The sequence below is a fragment of the Patella vulgata genome, chromosome 7 (genome assembly GCF_932274485.2).
Source record: "Patella vulgata chromosome 7, xgPatVulg1.2, whole genome shotgun sequence".
NCBI lineage: Eukaryota > Metazoa > Mollusca > Gastropoda > Patellidae > Patella > Patella vulgata.
In genome coordinates, this window is record NC_065885.2 from 16,103,001 (window position 1) to 16,119,874 (window position 16,874).

The 16,874-nt window shown below is 33.6% G+C and overlaps 1 protein-coding gene across 1 annotated transcript in view; it reads right to left on the reverse strand.

The window, feature by feature from the left end:
- The window catches only part of LOC126828201 (pleckstrin homology domain-containing family G member 5), a 180,296-nt gene that overhangs the window by 139,113 nt on the left and 24,309 nt on the right, over nt 1-16,874 (reverse strand). Inside the window, exon 3 of the mRNA XM_056102167.1 lies at nt 15,396-15,454. Within this exon, the coding sequence (XP_055958142.1) occupies nt 15,396-15,454 (59 nt within the window). The remainder of the gene's footprint in view (nt 1-15,395; nt 15,455-16,874) is intronic.

Genomic DNA, 16,874 nt, shown 5'->3' on the forward strand with positions numbered 1-16,874 from the left:
AACAATTAAATAATTTTTATACAAAAACAAGATTTTCCATATTTTGTTATAATAGAAATAGAGCACCTCAAAGTCTATATTTAATAAACAACAAACTAAATAATTCTTATTCAATAATAAAGTTTTCCATAAATTGTTTTCACTCCAATGATGCATGTTCAATAAGCAACAATTAATAATTCTTATTCAAAATTAAGGTTTTCCATAAATTATTTTCACCTTTATAATGACAGAAACAACATGAGAAAAGTATACCATTATATTCACATCATTCAACTGCACAATTATCCAAACTTTGTTTTCACTCCACAAATAAAAATATAATCCATACTGTGTGGTTCATGTCTACTCCTCACTCCTTTAGATATCAGTATAGAATAAAACCTGACTGGACGTCAAGTTAACACACAGGTGTCGTTACAAACTGATTACGACAGGGGATACTCTAGCTATAAGGTGTGTACTCATCGGTCTAAACGTATGAATGACTAGTACTCAGTCTATAGGAAAAAAACATCTAAACAATATACTACTATTGAGCGTCTTTTGTCGTGTGCATCAAGCGTGTCACTGATTAACTCTACGATACGAGTTACTTAAAAGATATTAAAATTTCAATTTACTATGTTAAACAAAAAGATATGTATCATTCATGAGCTTTATTCACTTATTTTAAGCCATCCAAACTATCTTTTAAAAAATCTTTAAAATTTATATCATCTTTATCATAGTTAAAACCTGTAGGCTCATGTATTAATATATCCTAGTCATTTTATGTTAAATTTAAAAAATAACTTGAATGAGAAGAACTTTCAAGATTGGTGGAGATTAGCAATTGAAAAGAGGTAAAAAGAATATTATCAACATCTTTGTTTTTTGTTAAAAGTATGTAAACTAGACAATCTATTCCATGTTAATGGGTTTACTTTTCTTTAATGCCAGTCACAACACAGAAGATAACATCAGTAAAAGAAGATAACATCAGTAAAAGAAGATAACATCAGTAAAAGAAGATAACATCCACAAAGTTTCAAAGTACTGTATACTTATGAAAAACATTGAATACTAATACTGGAAGTAAATAAGCCCAGGCATACAAAACACTAAAATTTTCACAATTATTCAACCACCTCTAAATAAAGTGTTAGTAGCATTATAGGTAGAGGGAGGATCACAGTGGCTAAGTGTCTCACTAGTCTGGAGGTCGGGTGTTTGATCCCTGCATTGGCCGAGAAAGTTCATCCTGATTTTCTGGCGTGGTCAGTGATGCAGGACGGAGGGCCTGACAAAGACAGCTGTCTAGTCATTTGGATGGGACAAAAAACGAGGTCCTGTGTACACATTGTCATGCACATAAAAGATCCCTTGACAGTTGGAATTCGTTATAAGAGCAGGTGGTAGTGCCGCAGTTTGGGCAAATTTCCCTCATAGCACACTGTATGGTGTATGCCCGTTTTCGTTAGCCCAGTTCGGAGCAGAACAGTAGGATGTTAAACCTCATTTCATTTCAGATTCGTAATAAGCAGCAGTTGATGCAAGATTACATGAGATGCTTAGTGATTGGTGAACATATCGTATGAGGATCCCTCTATGTTTACGGTGCCTCACTATAGTGAGCATGTGGGTACCTCTATGTTTACGGTGCCCCACTATGGTAAGCATGTGGGTACCTCTATGTTTACGGTGCCCATCTATGGTGATGATGTGGGTAGGTCTATGTTTACGGTGCCCCTCTATGGTGAGCATGTGGGTACCTCTATGTTTACGATGCCCCTTTATGGTGAGCATGTGGGTACCTCTATGTTTGCGGTGCCCCTCTATGGTGAGCATGTGGGTACCTCTATGTTTATGGTGCCCCACTATGGTAAGCATATGGGTACCTCTATGTTTACAGTGCCCCTCTATGGTGAGCATGTGGGTACCTCTATGTTTATGGTGCCCCACTATGGTAAGCATATGGGTACCTCTATGTTTACAGTGCCCCTCTATGGTGAGCATGTGGATACCTCTATGGTTGATATGAGGTTGGGTTTCCACTTCAAAAAGTTCACTGTCAGTCACTTTGATAATGCACAGAAACTTTGCAAATTAAATTTATATTTCAAGTTTTTTATTTATGGTAAGATATCTTGAATTCACATGTCCACACCACTTTGTCAATATATTGGAGCCATGTTTTAAACTGGGGTTTGAATTATATGCTAGTTGACCGATAGATCCTCAGATATTTCAGTTAAGTTTTACCTAAAGCAGTCATGATTAACATGTATGGTTGAGTGGTTACCCATGGTATGTGGCCCAATTTATTGTTGGAATACAGATCTCTCTATGGTTGGTGTACAGTGGCCCCTCAACCCCCCGCCACCATCCTACCTAATATGACTGACAAGAACAAAGGAGAAAAGGCTATGTATTCAAACAGCCTCAAAATAATGATCTAATTAACTCACATGCTACATATCTATTTTAAATAATTCATACATATACAGGCCATAGTGCCACAGTCTGGGCAATATTTACCCCCATAGAACATTGCAGGCCATAAGCCCAGGTCATACTTTAATGATTACCATTGCCAAATAAATAATCAATAGTATATAGTATGAATACGATTTATTAAACCTTCCACTGTACCTGGCACACTTTCATATAAAATCATAAAAAGAAAGGTCTAATTGAACATATAAACCTATTCAATTATTTCCCATTTAAATTTCTTTTTTTTATAGTATTTTGTTATTGAAATATAGTAATCTGATTTGAGTAAAAGTATTTTGATTTTTGATAGAATACATAAATATGTTGAGTGTTTTGTTAAAGGCTTTGGTTATTTCTGTATTCAAATGAAATGAAATGGGGTTTTACATCTTACTTATTTGCACCAACTGGGCTAATAAAGACAGACATATATGTCATGCGGTATACTATGAGGGAATTTTGCCTGGACAGCATAAGCTCTACTCTTATTTTTGATTTTCAACTGAATTTTTCATTGGTTGCCAAAGTATACACAGGACCTCAGTTTTAATCTCATCCAAATGATTAATCACCTTTCCTTGCTATGCCATCCGTCTTGCACAACAGACATCAAGAATTTGTGAGAAATATTCTCAGACAAAAACCAGGATCGAACCTGGAACCTCCTGATTAGTAATCCAGCATCATAATCACTGAGCCACCATATGCGTCCATGGCACTTTAAACTATAAATCTCACTATATATCAACATCAAGGACATTAAGGTTACTACAAGTGGCCCCTTTCACCTTAATACAGCAGTCAAAAAATATAGGTACGATTTAGAGATGAAGTAAAGTGAAGCTTCACATTAATGAATAGATGAGCATCTGTAAGTGCAAATTTAACTGTTTTTTTTAATAAATTGTTTATTCAGGAATCCTTAATGCAAACATTATTAATAGAAAGCACAGGAGAAATAAGTGTATAATACATACTTTCTCGAAGTTCAAATAAGGAAGATAATTCAGATATTCAGTTTATTCAAATAGTTCTTCAATTTTTAATTTCATTTTTTTTGTCAACTCGAATATGGGAAATATAAAAATAGATGAATGAGAACGTCTGACTTTTATTACAAAGTTTACTTAAGTATTTAATTTTTTTTCAACATTCATCTTCTTGACACCGTCGACAAAATATTTTCAATAAACAATAGAAAAACTTAAAATAAACTTTCAAGTTTTATAAGGTTACTATAGAAAATTTGTCTTATTAAACATAATCAATATTAAGCCCATACACATCCTGTATCACATTTTTCCATTCATATATGTTGTTTAATGAAACACACACTGAATGTTAATAGAGAATATTAACTTTGTTAACAACAAAAACACATACTTTGTTGATGACAAAGGCATGTTTAACTAGAGGCTGACAGAATAGCATTTTAATACAGGAGAAATAACAGTATATGTGTGGTTTAATGGTCGAGAGCAAGACATTAAAGATGGGTTCCCAGAAAAGTATTTATTGGGTGGTTATTTCCAATAAAAGTATGGTAATTTTGGTATATATGGAAAGTAGAGATATCCAATCTTACTAGAAAAATACTGGATTCCCCGAAAAACACTCATGGAGCGTATACAGGACAAAAATGTAAGGGTTCCCCTAATCAACAGCCCGATGATTAGGAATTTCTGCACGCGTGATGTCAAAGGTCACACGCGAACATTGAGCGCTTGATGTACAAGTTGATAAACTTTATGAAGAGTTAGACATACAACACTTTCTGAGATAAAAATGACGGAATAAGACGCGGGTAGTGGATAATCCGAGAATTTAATTAGGATTCAATATTTGTAATGAATAGTAAGCGATTAAAGACAACATCGTCTTATGTATGCAATGAATTCTCCTCTGACTTCCAAGAGAGGTAAGTCACGTGACATAAACATAACCTGGTTTAATCAAATTTTTATAGCGGGACATTCCTTCCCAATTACAATGTTTGAGAAGGATTTGAAGCATAATTATGACAAATTAATTAGTTTGAATATGTTTTTAGTTCATATATACCATTAAATCACCCAGTTTGTACGCGGGAACCCATCTTTAAGTAATATATTGATACTGCTAAAGACCATTAAACAACTTAAAATACAGACACTATATACGGCACATGCATTTCAATGGAATCATCATGCAAGTCCAATATTTCATCTAGAATAAAATAATGTACGATTGGCAGTTGCCAGTATATTATTTGAAATAATGGTACACCAACATCAAAGGAGAAAGAGAAATAGGGTTTAACGTCCACTCAACACAAACTAGGTCATTTCGGGCCAAATATATGGTTCAATTTCATATCAATAATTTGCTTGCGCATAGGGGTCTTAAGTAATGGAAGGAAACCGGAGGACCTGGAGAAAACCCACAAGGTTGGACAGGCGACCCTAGTCCTTGAAACGTACAGCTGGGGAAACAAAACCATGCCAGTTGACTCAATGGCAGACATTACGGTACAACGCGAATTATTCAGCCATCAACAACTCCACCCCCACCCACCCTTTAGGGTTTTATCCAAACTTGCTGTTTGACTACAAAAATTGTGAGCTCACAGGCAGACACACACGTATCAGGGACAATTCATGTCCACTTTTGGAATTGGTTTACAAAATGAAATAAGATTTAATAACTCGGACACATGTACCTTTAAAATATTTTGAAACAAGAAGCTATGAATCTTTATCTGGATATTTTATCCTCAGTTTTATCATTTATGATTTAATTATATTTTATTAGGTGCAATCACTTGAAGTATATTTATAATATTACCTTTCATGACATCATCATGACATCATCCCCGTCATTAACAGATTAAGACATTAATTTTTTATCGATGATGTAACAATTACACATCAATACATAGTGGCAAATGGCATGCTGTGGCAATCCCGACATCTCATATGGCAAAAATCATATAAATTTCAATAACTGATCAATCTTTATTAATTAGACAAAGTATCAAACTGTCATGGTATCTTTTAATTAAAATGATATTAAATATCATCTAGGTTAATCCATGGGATTATCTAATGTTTTAATCTCTTTTACTAGGATTTTCAACCAGGAAAGCGATATATATAGAAGTTCATGGCTTGTGCAAAATTAATATTGCAAGAGTCATAATGTATTTATTTCAGTTAATAAAGTCTCTTAACATCGTTCAGATGGGATGAAAAACCGAGGTCCTGTGTACACATTGGTATGCACGTAAAAGATCCCTTTACAGATGGAATGTGATATAAGAGTAGGCTGTAGTGCCGCTGCCCCAGCAAAATTTCCCTCATAGCACACTGTATGGCATATGCCCCCGTCTTCATTAGAAACCCCATTTCATTTCATATGAGGGATTATTAATGCCTTGTAAACTACAATCTGGTGAAAGTTGAATCTCTAAAAGAAATATCAGTCCAAAAATGGTTCATTTCCATTCAGTATTTACAAAAAAAAGATGAATTGAAACTTTAGCAACACTCGGCAACCTCTGCAGACATAAAAACTAAATATAATCAAAATGGATGCAAACCAAAACGACCATAATTTAATAACAATACTTTAATACAAGCCAATCCCAAAATAAATAGATGAAACTCATTAATTACTTTCACATATATTTTCATATGAATCATCAATATGCTTAACCTGCTCATCATCAAACTAATTGTATCCCAAAGGAATGACATCAAATTGCTTATCACTGCTTAACCCTTTCAATGCTAGACGTAAATCCACTGCCTGTGCTAGACCCTTTTTTGAGGAAAAAAGGGAGGTTGGAACTGAATGCCAAGCAGTACTTATGGAAGCTTTTATGAAAAATCTTTTTGTCTGTTGGGATGGGCATGAGGTTGGGCTAAGAGGAAAAAATAGAATTTTGGAAATTTGCATAATAATGTAGTCACGTGACGTCATGGCGGCCATTTTGGATTTCTCATTTCACACTAAAGCTAACACGAAAACGAATTTTTCTCCATGAAATACTTAAAAGATATTGTTTTTTTTACTGGATTTTGATAAAGATATATAAAATGAACAAAAATATCAATAGCAGCCATGAGCAATGCCGCCGCGAACACGCGCATCACGTCTCCCGCTGCCATGACCACGTGCGGATTGCAATACCTTGTTTTTACTTTCACTTTCATCCCCAAGTCCCATATCATTATCAATATAGTCAGTCAATAGATCTACACGTTCGGGAATCAGGAATTACCTACGTATTTTACGATCCAGCAGGCCAGCATTATTATCAACATCAGAATTATTGTCAGAATCTACTGCAGACACAGGGCTATCGTGTTCACATTGGGCTTGTTCATCATGCACGGGAGACATAGCTAGCCATGGGCGGAACGTCGCACAACAAATCACACACTTCATAATACCAATCACTGTCCTGACTACTATCATTATCAAGTAACTGGAAACGAATTATGTGTATCACCCGCCTCGAAATTGTCCACATGTTGGTCAGCAAGACGTCATTCACGACTTCGTCGAGAGTGCATCGTCTACGTTGTCACAATGCACTCCGCCATTTTACGGTTTGCTGCTTTGAAACACGTGGAAATATGTTCTAGTGTATAGAAAATACAATAGATGGCACTTGCAGTTACGGTACTAATTTTAGCGAGGGCTTTACTGAGTACACGGTAATACCGGGTACGGGCATTTTACCGACATTTTATAATACCCGGTACTACCGGGTATACGCAGTGAAAGGGTTAATTTAAGCAGAATGCTCATTATAAAACTCAGTCAGGCCATTCTCTGAATAAGTGTTTTAAAGAAGTGGGACAGATGGATCAACTGACATGGAAAAACTCATTTTTATAGTCTCCTGCTCTCTCTGAAAAGTGGGAATTATAAAACATAACTAATAAAACATAAATGAACTCAAAACAATATTTGCTGACCAAAGGAAAACAAAAGTAATGTCAATGTGCTTGTAGTTAGATTGACCATATTCAAAACATTTTATAGCCTGTGGCTGGGCTACGACCATCATCGTCACCTGAAGTGACCTCTTTATTCATTTAACCGTATCTTTAATTACACTTTAACCTTCCCTTTTATTCTTTTACCAATAATCTGTGGTTTTCATCATCATTCAACTGACTAATTTCTTTAATACACATAGTAAATCGCCTAAAGGGGGTTAATCCAGATCTTGTCTCACTAAAAGAATAGACAACGACCTTTGACACGAGAACAAAATAATGATCACGCCCACTGTGTATTCTTTAGGATGATTTTTATGTTCAATAATTGACAATAAAAACTACAAGGTTGAACACTTGTGAATAGTTTTGATTGATGTGCTTGTGTATGTACTAACCTACAAATAATGGACAAGAATGCTTGATAAATGTTTTTTTCTTTTTTCTTTTCAATGACTTGATGTTATGATTTCTACCTTTTTAAGTGGTGAAAAGCAATTCACTGCCAAGCTCTTTGTACTTTATATTTTTTTTAATTTACCAACAGTGATGCTGACTTCAAGTCAAAACTTTTGTCTACAAATATAATAACATGAAATAAAATGGGGTTTAACATCCTACTTTTCTGCTATGACTTTGTGCTATGAGGGAAATTATGCCCATATTTCGAATTCCATCTTTGTCAAGGTTTTTTTTACGTGCCTTCCAATGTGTCAATGGGGCCTCGGCTTTTTGATTAGACACTGTCCTAATTGCCAGGCCCCGGCCATCCTGCGCCACGAACAAGGGGAACCTGCACGATATAATCCTGAGGAACTTTTTCAGACAACACTGAGAGCAAATAATAGACATCTTGCTTATCAAGTCAGTTTCTTGCTCACTGAGTCACTGCGACTCCCAACAAATATAATAATATTGTTGCTACTGATATAGTCAATAGGTTGTACCGCGCACAGAGCACTCACTTGGGTGGATGTGGCGCATTATCAAATGCAATATATTATTATTATCAAAGTTTTGCCAAATTTAATTAATGGGAAACAAAAACTGATTTTATTATTTAAACATGATGTTTTGATAAGTATCCTCTTATCGTTATCATACACAGTGTAACAAATCATAAAACAATTTGTGCTGCTTTTGGTTTTCTTGTAATTCCTTTGGTAAGACACAGAGTCAAACCTTTTATTAGAAGAAAATACAAATCCTTTTGAAACACCATAAATGCTTGTTTCAAACAATATCTATAAAACTCCTTTTTGTTAGCTTAGTGGGATAGAGATTGGATCCCACTGAAGTCAAATTTTCAAGTAGATTTAACCAATCAAGTTATTTGTAAAATGTAGTCAATGTCAATTGGCTATCATATATCACTTATTGTTTACCTCCATGTATATACTGGACAATTGATCTCACTTGACCTGGTCGTCCTGGTCAAACATCATTTTAACATTGATGAACAAATTCTTGCCGACATTTTTACATTAAAGGAAACTTGTTGTCTGTTGGAAACCAATTTACACGCTAACAGCAGACGGCATAAAGAATGCACATTTTGAAAAATTAGAAAAATTTAACAACACTACAAAAAGATTGTCTTTTCAGCAGACAAAATTTCCCAAATTCCACATTTTGATGAAAGTTGAGGCAAGGGTCAAAGATAAACCTGTCAGATCTCCAGCAATTTCAGTCATCAATAAATCTGAAACATTCTGACTGTTTCATTGAAAATCCTGAAATTTTCCGAGCAAGTTAAATTGAAGGAGGTCACATTATGTACTAACTCACTCTCCATTGCACCTGGGCTTGAAATCAAAAAGAGAATCGTAAGTTGAATTTACATGTAGACAAAAAAGGAACTTGGCCCTAAAATGGTGGACAATGGTAAAAGTTACGGTCAGTAAGTATAAAAGGGAGATACAACAAATATATACAAGTACGGGGAATAACAAACCTTTTATAAACTGATGACTACAGATTAAATGAGATAAAAAGACCGGTTCTATGAACTGTATGTAAACAGTTTGTATATGAAAGAAACATGTCATCTGTAAGATTACGGGTCCCGTATTATTCTCCCGTCTAAAAGAATTAAACTAGTTTCCTTCCCCGTGACTCATTCATCAAGGCATCATCCGCATCTTTCTTGTATTCAATACAATCAGTTCTACCTGAAGTCTTTTATATACAGAACAGTAATAATACATTGTATCCAGTGTTGTAGAAAGTAGAAGCTGGGACTAAGTCTTAAGAAGTTGAAGCTATTGGACAGGTCACCAGGGACATGGGCAAGAAAAGGTGTTAGCTCACCTGGCCATAAAGTCAATGGGGGAGTCAACTCGCCCAGCAAACCAAGTCAGAGGGGATCTACGCACATGTACAATCAAGTCAATGGGAGTGAGGATAGAAAGTGGAAAAAAATTGAGATACATCATTTTGGAAGTGCAGCAACAGAAAAAATAATACAAGATGCATTATTCAGATTGAGTCATCAAGGGACAAACTGAAAAAGAATAATATTCTTCTTTTCCATTGATGAAAACTAAAAAAAAAAAAATTGCAAATGAATCACCACTAATTACAGTTACAAATTTTTATATTCGCAATCTCTCTTTGAAATCAAACCATTCATTCAATGTGCATGTTAAACACTCCTGTTCTTTTCAAACACTTTATTTATTACTTCACAAAAGAGAGGAAAAGAAATTCTGAATGAAATTTTGTCATCAACAAAATTTGTCATCTTATTTGTGAAGATACTAACAAATCTTTGATAATTTTTTTTTAAATAATTATATATTCTGACGGAAACTACTGTCAATGAAATAATAAGGTAAATCATTGATATAGAATTTCTTTTCATTTTGAAAGAAATGATGGTAGAATAAAAGGGGTGAAATGACAATACACACAAAGAATAAACTGTTATTTGGTTCTGCAAGAAAGAGTAAAGAATAAACTGTTATTTGGTTCTGCAAGAAAGAGTTATCAAGATGTCATAATAAATGGAGTGATTCCTTTTATAATATTTTATTCAGTTAGCTTTTCATGTGCATCCATGTATTTCAATTATTTTTATAACCCTCTTTTTTCACAGTTCATATTAACAATGTTGATTTTTATTTTATTCAATGGACAAACTTCAAAACTCCTCCAGTGTTATGTCATTTTATTTGTCTGTTCTATTAAAACAACCAGTACTTTAACCATAGGCCATAGTGCAGATGATAGTACTTTAACAAGACCATAGATTCTAGTACTTTAACAGACCATAGAGTCGATTCTAGTACTTTAAGCACAGACTCTAAAACCAGATTCTAGAACTTTAACCATAAAAATAAATTAGAGCACCAGATTGTGCTCTAACAAAACCATAGAGCACAATCTAGTACTTTAACAAGTTCACAGATTCTAGTACCATAACAAGACTACAGAGCACAAATTCTAGTACTTTAACAAGACCATAGATTCTAGTACTTTAACAGACCATAGAGTAGATTCTTGTACTTTAACCACAGACCCTAAAACCAGATTCTAGTACTTTAACCATAAAAGTAAAATAGAGCACAATCTGGTACTTTCACAAAAACATAGAGCACAATCTAGTACTTTAACAAGTTATAAACAGATTCTAGTATCTTAACAAGACTACAGAGCACACAATCTAGTACTTTATCAAGACCATAGATTCTAGTACTATAACAGATCATAGAGTAGATTCTAGTACTTTAAAAGACCATAGAGTAGTTTCTAGTACTTTAACAAGAACACTGATTTTAGTGCTTTAACCACAGACCACAGTGCAGACTCTAGTACTTTCTTTTGGCTTCCTAACACTTTAATCTTTGAAAGAAATCGTGAAAGTTATGATCACCCCTACAGGTGTTAACACGTAATCTAAATGTTTGTACTTCACATTATTGGGAACAGTCGATGTTTATTTTGCTACACTGAAGAAAGTCTTATGTCAACTTTGACGAGAGGCCATGAACCTGTTAAAATCAAAGTTTGATGACAAGACTCGACAAGAGACAGAGATCAGGTTCATAGCTTATCTGTTCAATGTAAAACAATCATGTGTGTGTATGTTACAATTGATTTATGATATCATACTTGGAATGTTTTGTGAACTTTGATATTTGGAGCAATAATTGGAATATTTTCTCATGTTGACACAATGTCAAGACACATCACCTCAAATTGACCTCAAGTTGTACTTTTTGAAATATTAAAAGTGAAATTTGAGAATTATCTTTGGAAGTATTTGGAATGTTGATTATTAAAGATATGATCCTCAATCGTCTTATCAAGCCAAATAACTTAATTTTTATCTGTGAGGAATGATATTTGTAATGACCAGGAAAAATCTAAGTGTATGTTACACAGTGTCAACCACTGTTTACGCCATAGCCTGGTAATGTCTATGCCCATCAATACGTATAAATTATGGGTCTGTCCAAATGTGTATCAATGTACTAATTTTTCTTTATAAGTTCATCTATCCTGATATTTTTGGATTTTTCTTTTTTACCAATAATTATACTTATGTATATTTTTATATTGGTATATGGTAAATGGCATTTCTTTATTGCATTAAGTGTTTATGGTCACTGCATTTCATTTCTTATGGGGGGGGTCAAGGTCGTTAAGCGGGTAAGACGCTGGCTCGCTAGCCTGGAGGTCGGGTGTTTGATCCCTGCATTGGCCGAGAAAGTTGATCCAGATTTTCCAGCATGGTTCCGCCTTGTCAATGATGTAGGATGGAGGGCCTGACAAGAACAGCTGTCTAGTCGTTCGGATGGGACAAAAAAAACAAGGTCCCATGTACAAATTGGCGTGCATGTAAAAGATCCCTTGACAGTTGGAATTCGATATAAGAGTATGCCATGGTGCCGCTGTCTGGGCAAAATTTCACTCATCGCACACTGTATGGTGTATGCCGTCTTCATTAGCCCAGTTCAGAGCAGAACAGTAGGACATTAAACATCATTTCATTTCATTTCATTTTCATTTCTTATGGCTTCACTTCATTTGTATCACTGCACTTCAATTTTATCATTGCATTTCAATTTTATCACTGCACTACATATTTCAATATTCATAAAAAATGTGTATATTTAACTTTGTAGGGGTAAATATATATTTGTATAAGTACATGTCAACCACCTTTTATTTATAATGTGAATATAATGACAGGGTTTAATGTTTCAATAAGATTATCTATATTCAGTGTATGTAGAATGAAATGTAATAAAGACATCAACCATAATATATTTATATAAACAGTTTGTCTGACCCTTAGCCTCTATTATTTCATCACTTAAAGTGACACTCATTAAAAAGGCAGAGCATGCTAACTCATCCAGAATACTTGATACCACTTATTACTGAAGCCTTTTATAAAGGTGAATTGTCTTGTGCTTAGTTCATGTAGCTAATTGGTTTATCTTTACACACTGCTTTACAACAATTGTTTTATTCTCTTATCTGTTGTGTATGTAGTTTGCTATGCAGCTTTCCTACATGTTTAATTTAAAACAATGTTTAAATTTTTATCAAATTGTAGATTGATAATAAAAAAAAATAGTTACTGAAAATATCATCAAATATAATATAATCAATTATTCACATTGCTTTTTCAACTTTCATTCCATTTTTGTATAATTTGTTTTGTCTGTGGTTTGTCATGCAGCCTTCCTGCACGGTATACTTAAGATGGTGTACAAATTTCATCCAGTACAATACTGTTACTAAAAGTATCATCAAATATGAATCTTGAAGGAGATAATAAAAGAACAAAGTTTCTGGTTTCAATGCTTAGTCGCTGTGCTTTATTTACTTATTGAGGGGGTTCGCAGGCTGTTAGATCATAAGGTCTGTCATTGGGTCAAGTGGTATGGTTTCGATTCTCTTGTATGTGACAAGGAGTAGGGTCATCTGTCCAACCTTGTGGACTTACTCCTGATCCTCCAGCATATGTTAGTCCTGAAATGACCCATTTTGTGTCTAGTGGATATTAAACCCTATTTCTCTCTCTCTCGCACTTTATTTAGAGTGACTATAACTTCAATAGTAACAGTAACCATGTTTAATTATATATAAAAGTATACAGGTTTTGACAATAGACAGACAGTATACAGACAGGTAGATTTATATCAGACAGTCATCAGGTACTAATTACAGGTAGTAAATATATTACATATACAGAGATACTACACTACACGGTTGTATGTTTTTGTCTCGGCTGGGTATGTAACCCTTGCAACCTTGAATAAGACACTTTAATTGTATTATAGTGTACCCCGACATAAAATACTACAAATTACACCTATTTTTATTTTTGTGCTATTAAGACCTGGTTACCCCTCATTAGTGGTGCAGTATGGAAGGCCTGTCAGTCATGTGGGTTGGACAAAAAACTATTTCATACCATTAGCAGCATATCAAAGATTCCCTGACCGATAAAAAAAAGAGTAGGTAGTAACACCACCATCCAGGCAAATTTGACCTTTTGCACAATGCATGGAATATGCCCATCTTCTTTAGACCTGTAGGTGAAGCTCATTTCATCTTTTCTGCTGATTCTAGTATAGGTCCTACACAACACAAATCACAAACTGATCAGCACTGAATATTCCTTAAGTCGCTAAAATCACTGATAGGGATGACATTTTTGCGACTTAATGAGCCTCAAATATTAACTTTTTCCCTCCAACAAATTAAATTCTAAAACATTTTTTTTATGTATTACAAAAATAAATAAAGACGTTTGAAGTATTTTAAGGTAAAAATTATTTTCTATTTAGTTTAAATGGGTATTAAAATGAGTATAAGGCACCATTCTGCCCAAATCAGTAACGTCTTATGTAAACAATGCACGTGCTATTGAGCCAATGATTGACGCCGCGTGATGTGACGTCACATGTTGATGACTGTCATCTTTAACAGAGATATTAGAAGTCTTTCGTAATCCTCTGTAAAACAGATTGCACAAATCACTTTAAGCTGCTCCATTTTATGTGTGTGTGCTATTAACCTGTATTTGTATAATACAATATATACAATTGTTCAATTATTTATAATTAACTAAAATAAGAGCACATCAAAACCATCAGCTGTACGTGCATTTATTATTTATGTACTTTTTATGAAGGGGAAATTTAATGACTAAATATACAGAGTTATCTCCCTTGACACATTTTTGCACAAGGGATTTGATTATAATTTCTACACTGGCCTCTAGTTCAAAACAATTTGTTGTATGTGTGTATTATCTCTGTACAAATATGTTACTAAGTACAAAAAAAACCCAACATAACAATGATGACAACATTAGAAATAACAGGTTTGTGTGCCATTTTTGCTTTGAAGAGTTATCTCCCTTTAAATTGTAATTTTGTCTTTATAATACTTGTATATTTTTTAGTATCATTAGATTATATGGCATGCAGTAATTAAAATGTTCACAATTTAATAACAAATTAAATCAATTTACTTTGAAGAGTTATCTGTTTGGTATCCACTAATTAAAATTTGTCCGGTTAATTGAAAATGTGAAATTACATTAAGACTGGGTATATTTCTGTTACCATGTTTGTTTTGTATGTTGTGCATGTTCATCGTATAAATTCACAACTTGTTTTGAGTTCTTTTTGGCAGGCTTGTTCTTTGGACAATTGGGCATTGATTGACCGATATCGATTTTTGTGATGGAATTGTGATGATGTCATGGTCAGTTCATGGTTCATTATATAGTATGCTTGTGGTTGTTAAAGAGTACTATTTTGTAACATTTTATAGTAAATAAACTATTTTAAAATTAACTATTACTAGAACTTAAAGAAGCTTTATCTTATCTATATCCCCCAAACTTTCCTGTGTGTACTGGTTGGTATAAGGAAGTGTGTAATATAGACAAATATAACTCACTTTGACAGCCCTGTGTTCATCTTTACATCCAGGATGTTGACACGATATATAGTCTTCCTCTGTTAAAATATACAAATAAACAAAGAGTTAAGATTATAAATATACCATATTTATACATGAAAGGATAAAAAAATATACAGTATTCATATACACACATGCAAGCTAAAGAAAATCATTTTGCTCAGAAGAATAAACGAAAGTATAGTTGTAAGTGGTCATATGCATTATTGACTTTTGAACATTGTATGTAATTATTTGAATATTATTCAACTCAATTCAATTTCTAGACACTGCAAATCTGTGAAATCAGTATATTTTCTTGAACATTACTTGATGTCATACTTGATGTCAATGAATTAATATTAGTAAATATTTCATAGGAGACAAATTATTGATTAAATTCCATTAGTTTAAATTTATGTTGAATAGCAAATAGTAAAATATTTAGTTCAGACAGCCTTAAAAAAAAATTTTCTAGCTCATTTTGGGGTCAAATAATTTGATGAAATATGATCTACTACATTAGTTTGTTTAAAAGGACAATTTGGGACATCTACAATAACAGTGAGGCTGAGGTCCCACACCTCAATCCCCAAACCAATAGATGACACTCATTAATTACTGGCATATTTATCTTTTTAAAAAGCTTCCAGCAATCACATTGTTTATTGTGCTGCATAACCCTAGCAGAAAATGCTCACTATCGATCTTCTTCAATATATCGATGTATACACTAACTATATACTCCCCCTCCATTAGATCAGCGTTATTCTCTTGACAAATAAGCGGAAAATGATCATTATCGAAACCAGTCACCTAATGAAATGCCTCACCAAGTTTGAACAAACTAGTTCAACTAGAAATCGAGTTATTACGTCCCAATAAAGAAAAACAGACAAACCATTTTAATGGTAATTCTTTCTGTATAAAAATATTTTTCAGAACCATTAGATCCTTTGGCATTCACTAATTAAAATGTTCACATATTCAAAATGTGAAATTAATTATGATTTTACGAGTGGGTTGATTTCTGTTAATATGTTTGTTTTTCATGTTTGTTTTTCATTAGATCCTTTGGCATCCACTAATTAAACTTTTCACATATTAAAAATGTGAAATTAATTATGATTTTACGACTGGGTTGATTTCTGTTAATATGTTTGTTTTTCATGCAGTGAGTGTTCACCATTTAAACATACATTATGCAAGAGCTAAATCTGCCTATTGCAGGTCTTTTTGTAGGCCTGAAATGTTATCTAAATTATTAATTAGACATTAATTTAACTTATCCAGACCATAATCAACTGTCGATGTCAACACTAGCCTGCGATATTTATTTGATTAGGAACTGATTTGCTACTAAACTTTCATTCATGATTTAATCATGAACTGGATAATCAAGACTATGTTTTTTATCGTACCGACTTTAGTAATGATGATCAAGGCTAGGCCGAAAATTCAATCGCTAAAATCTTGGTT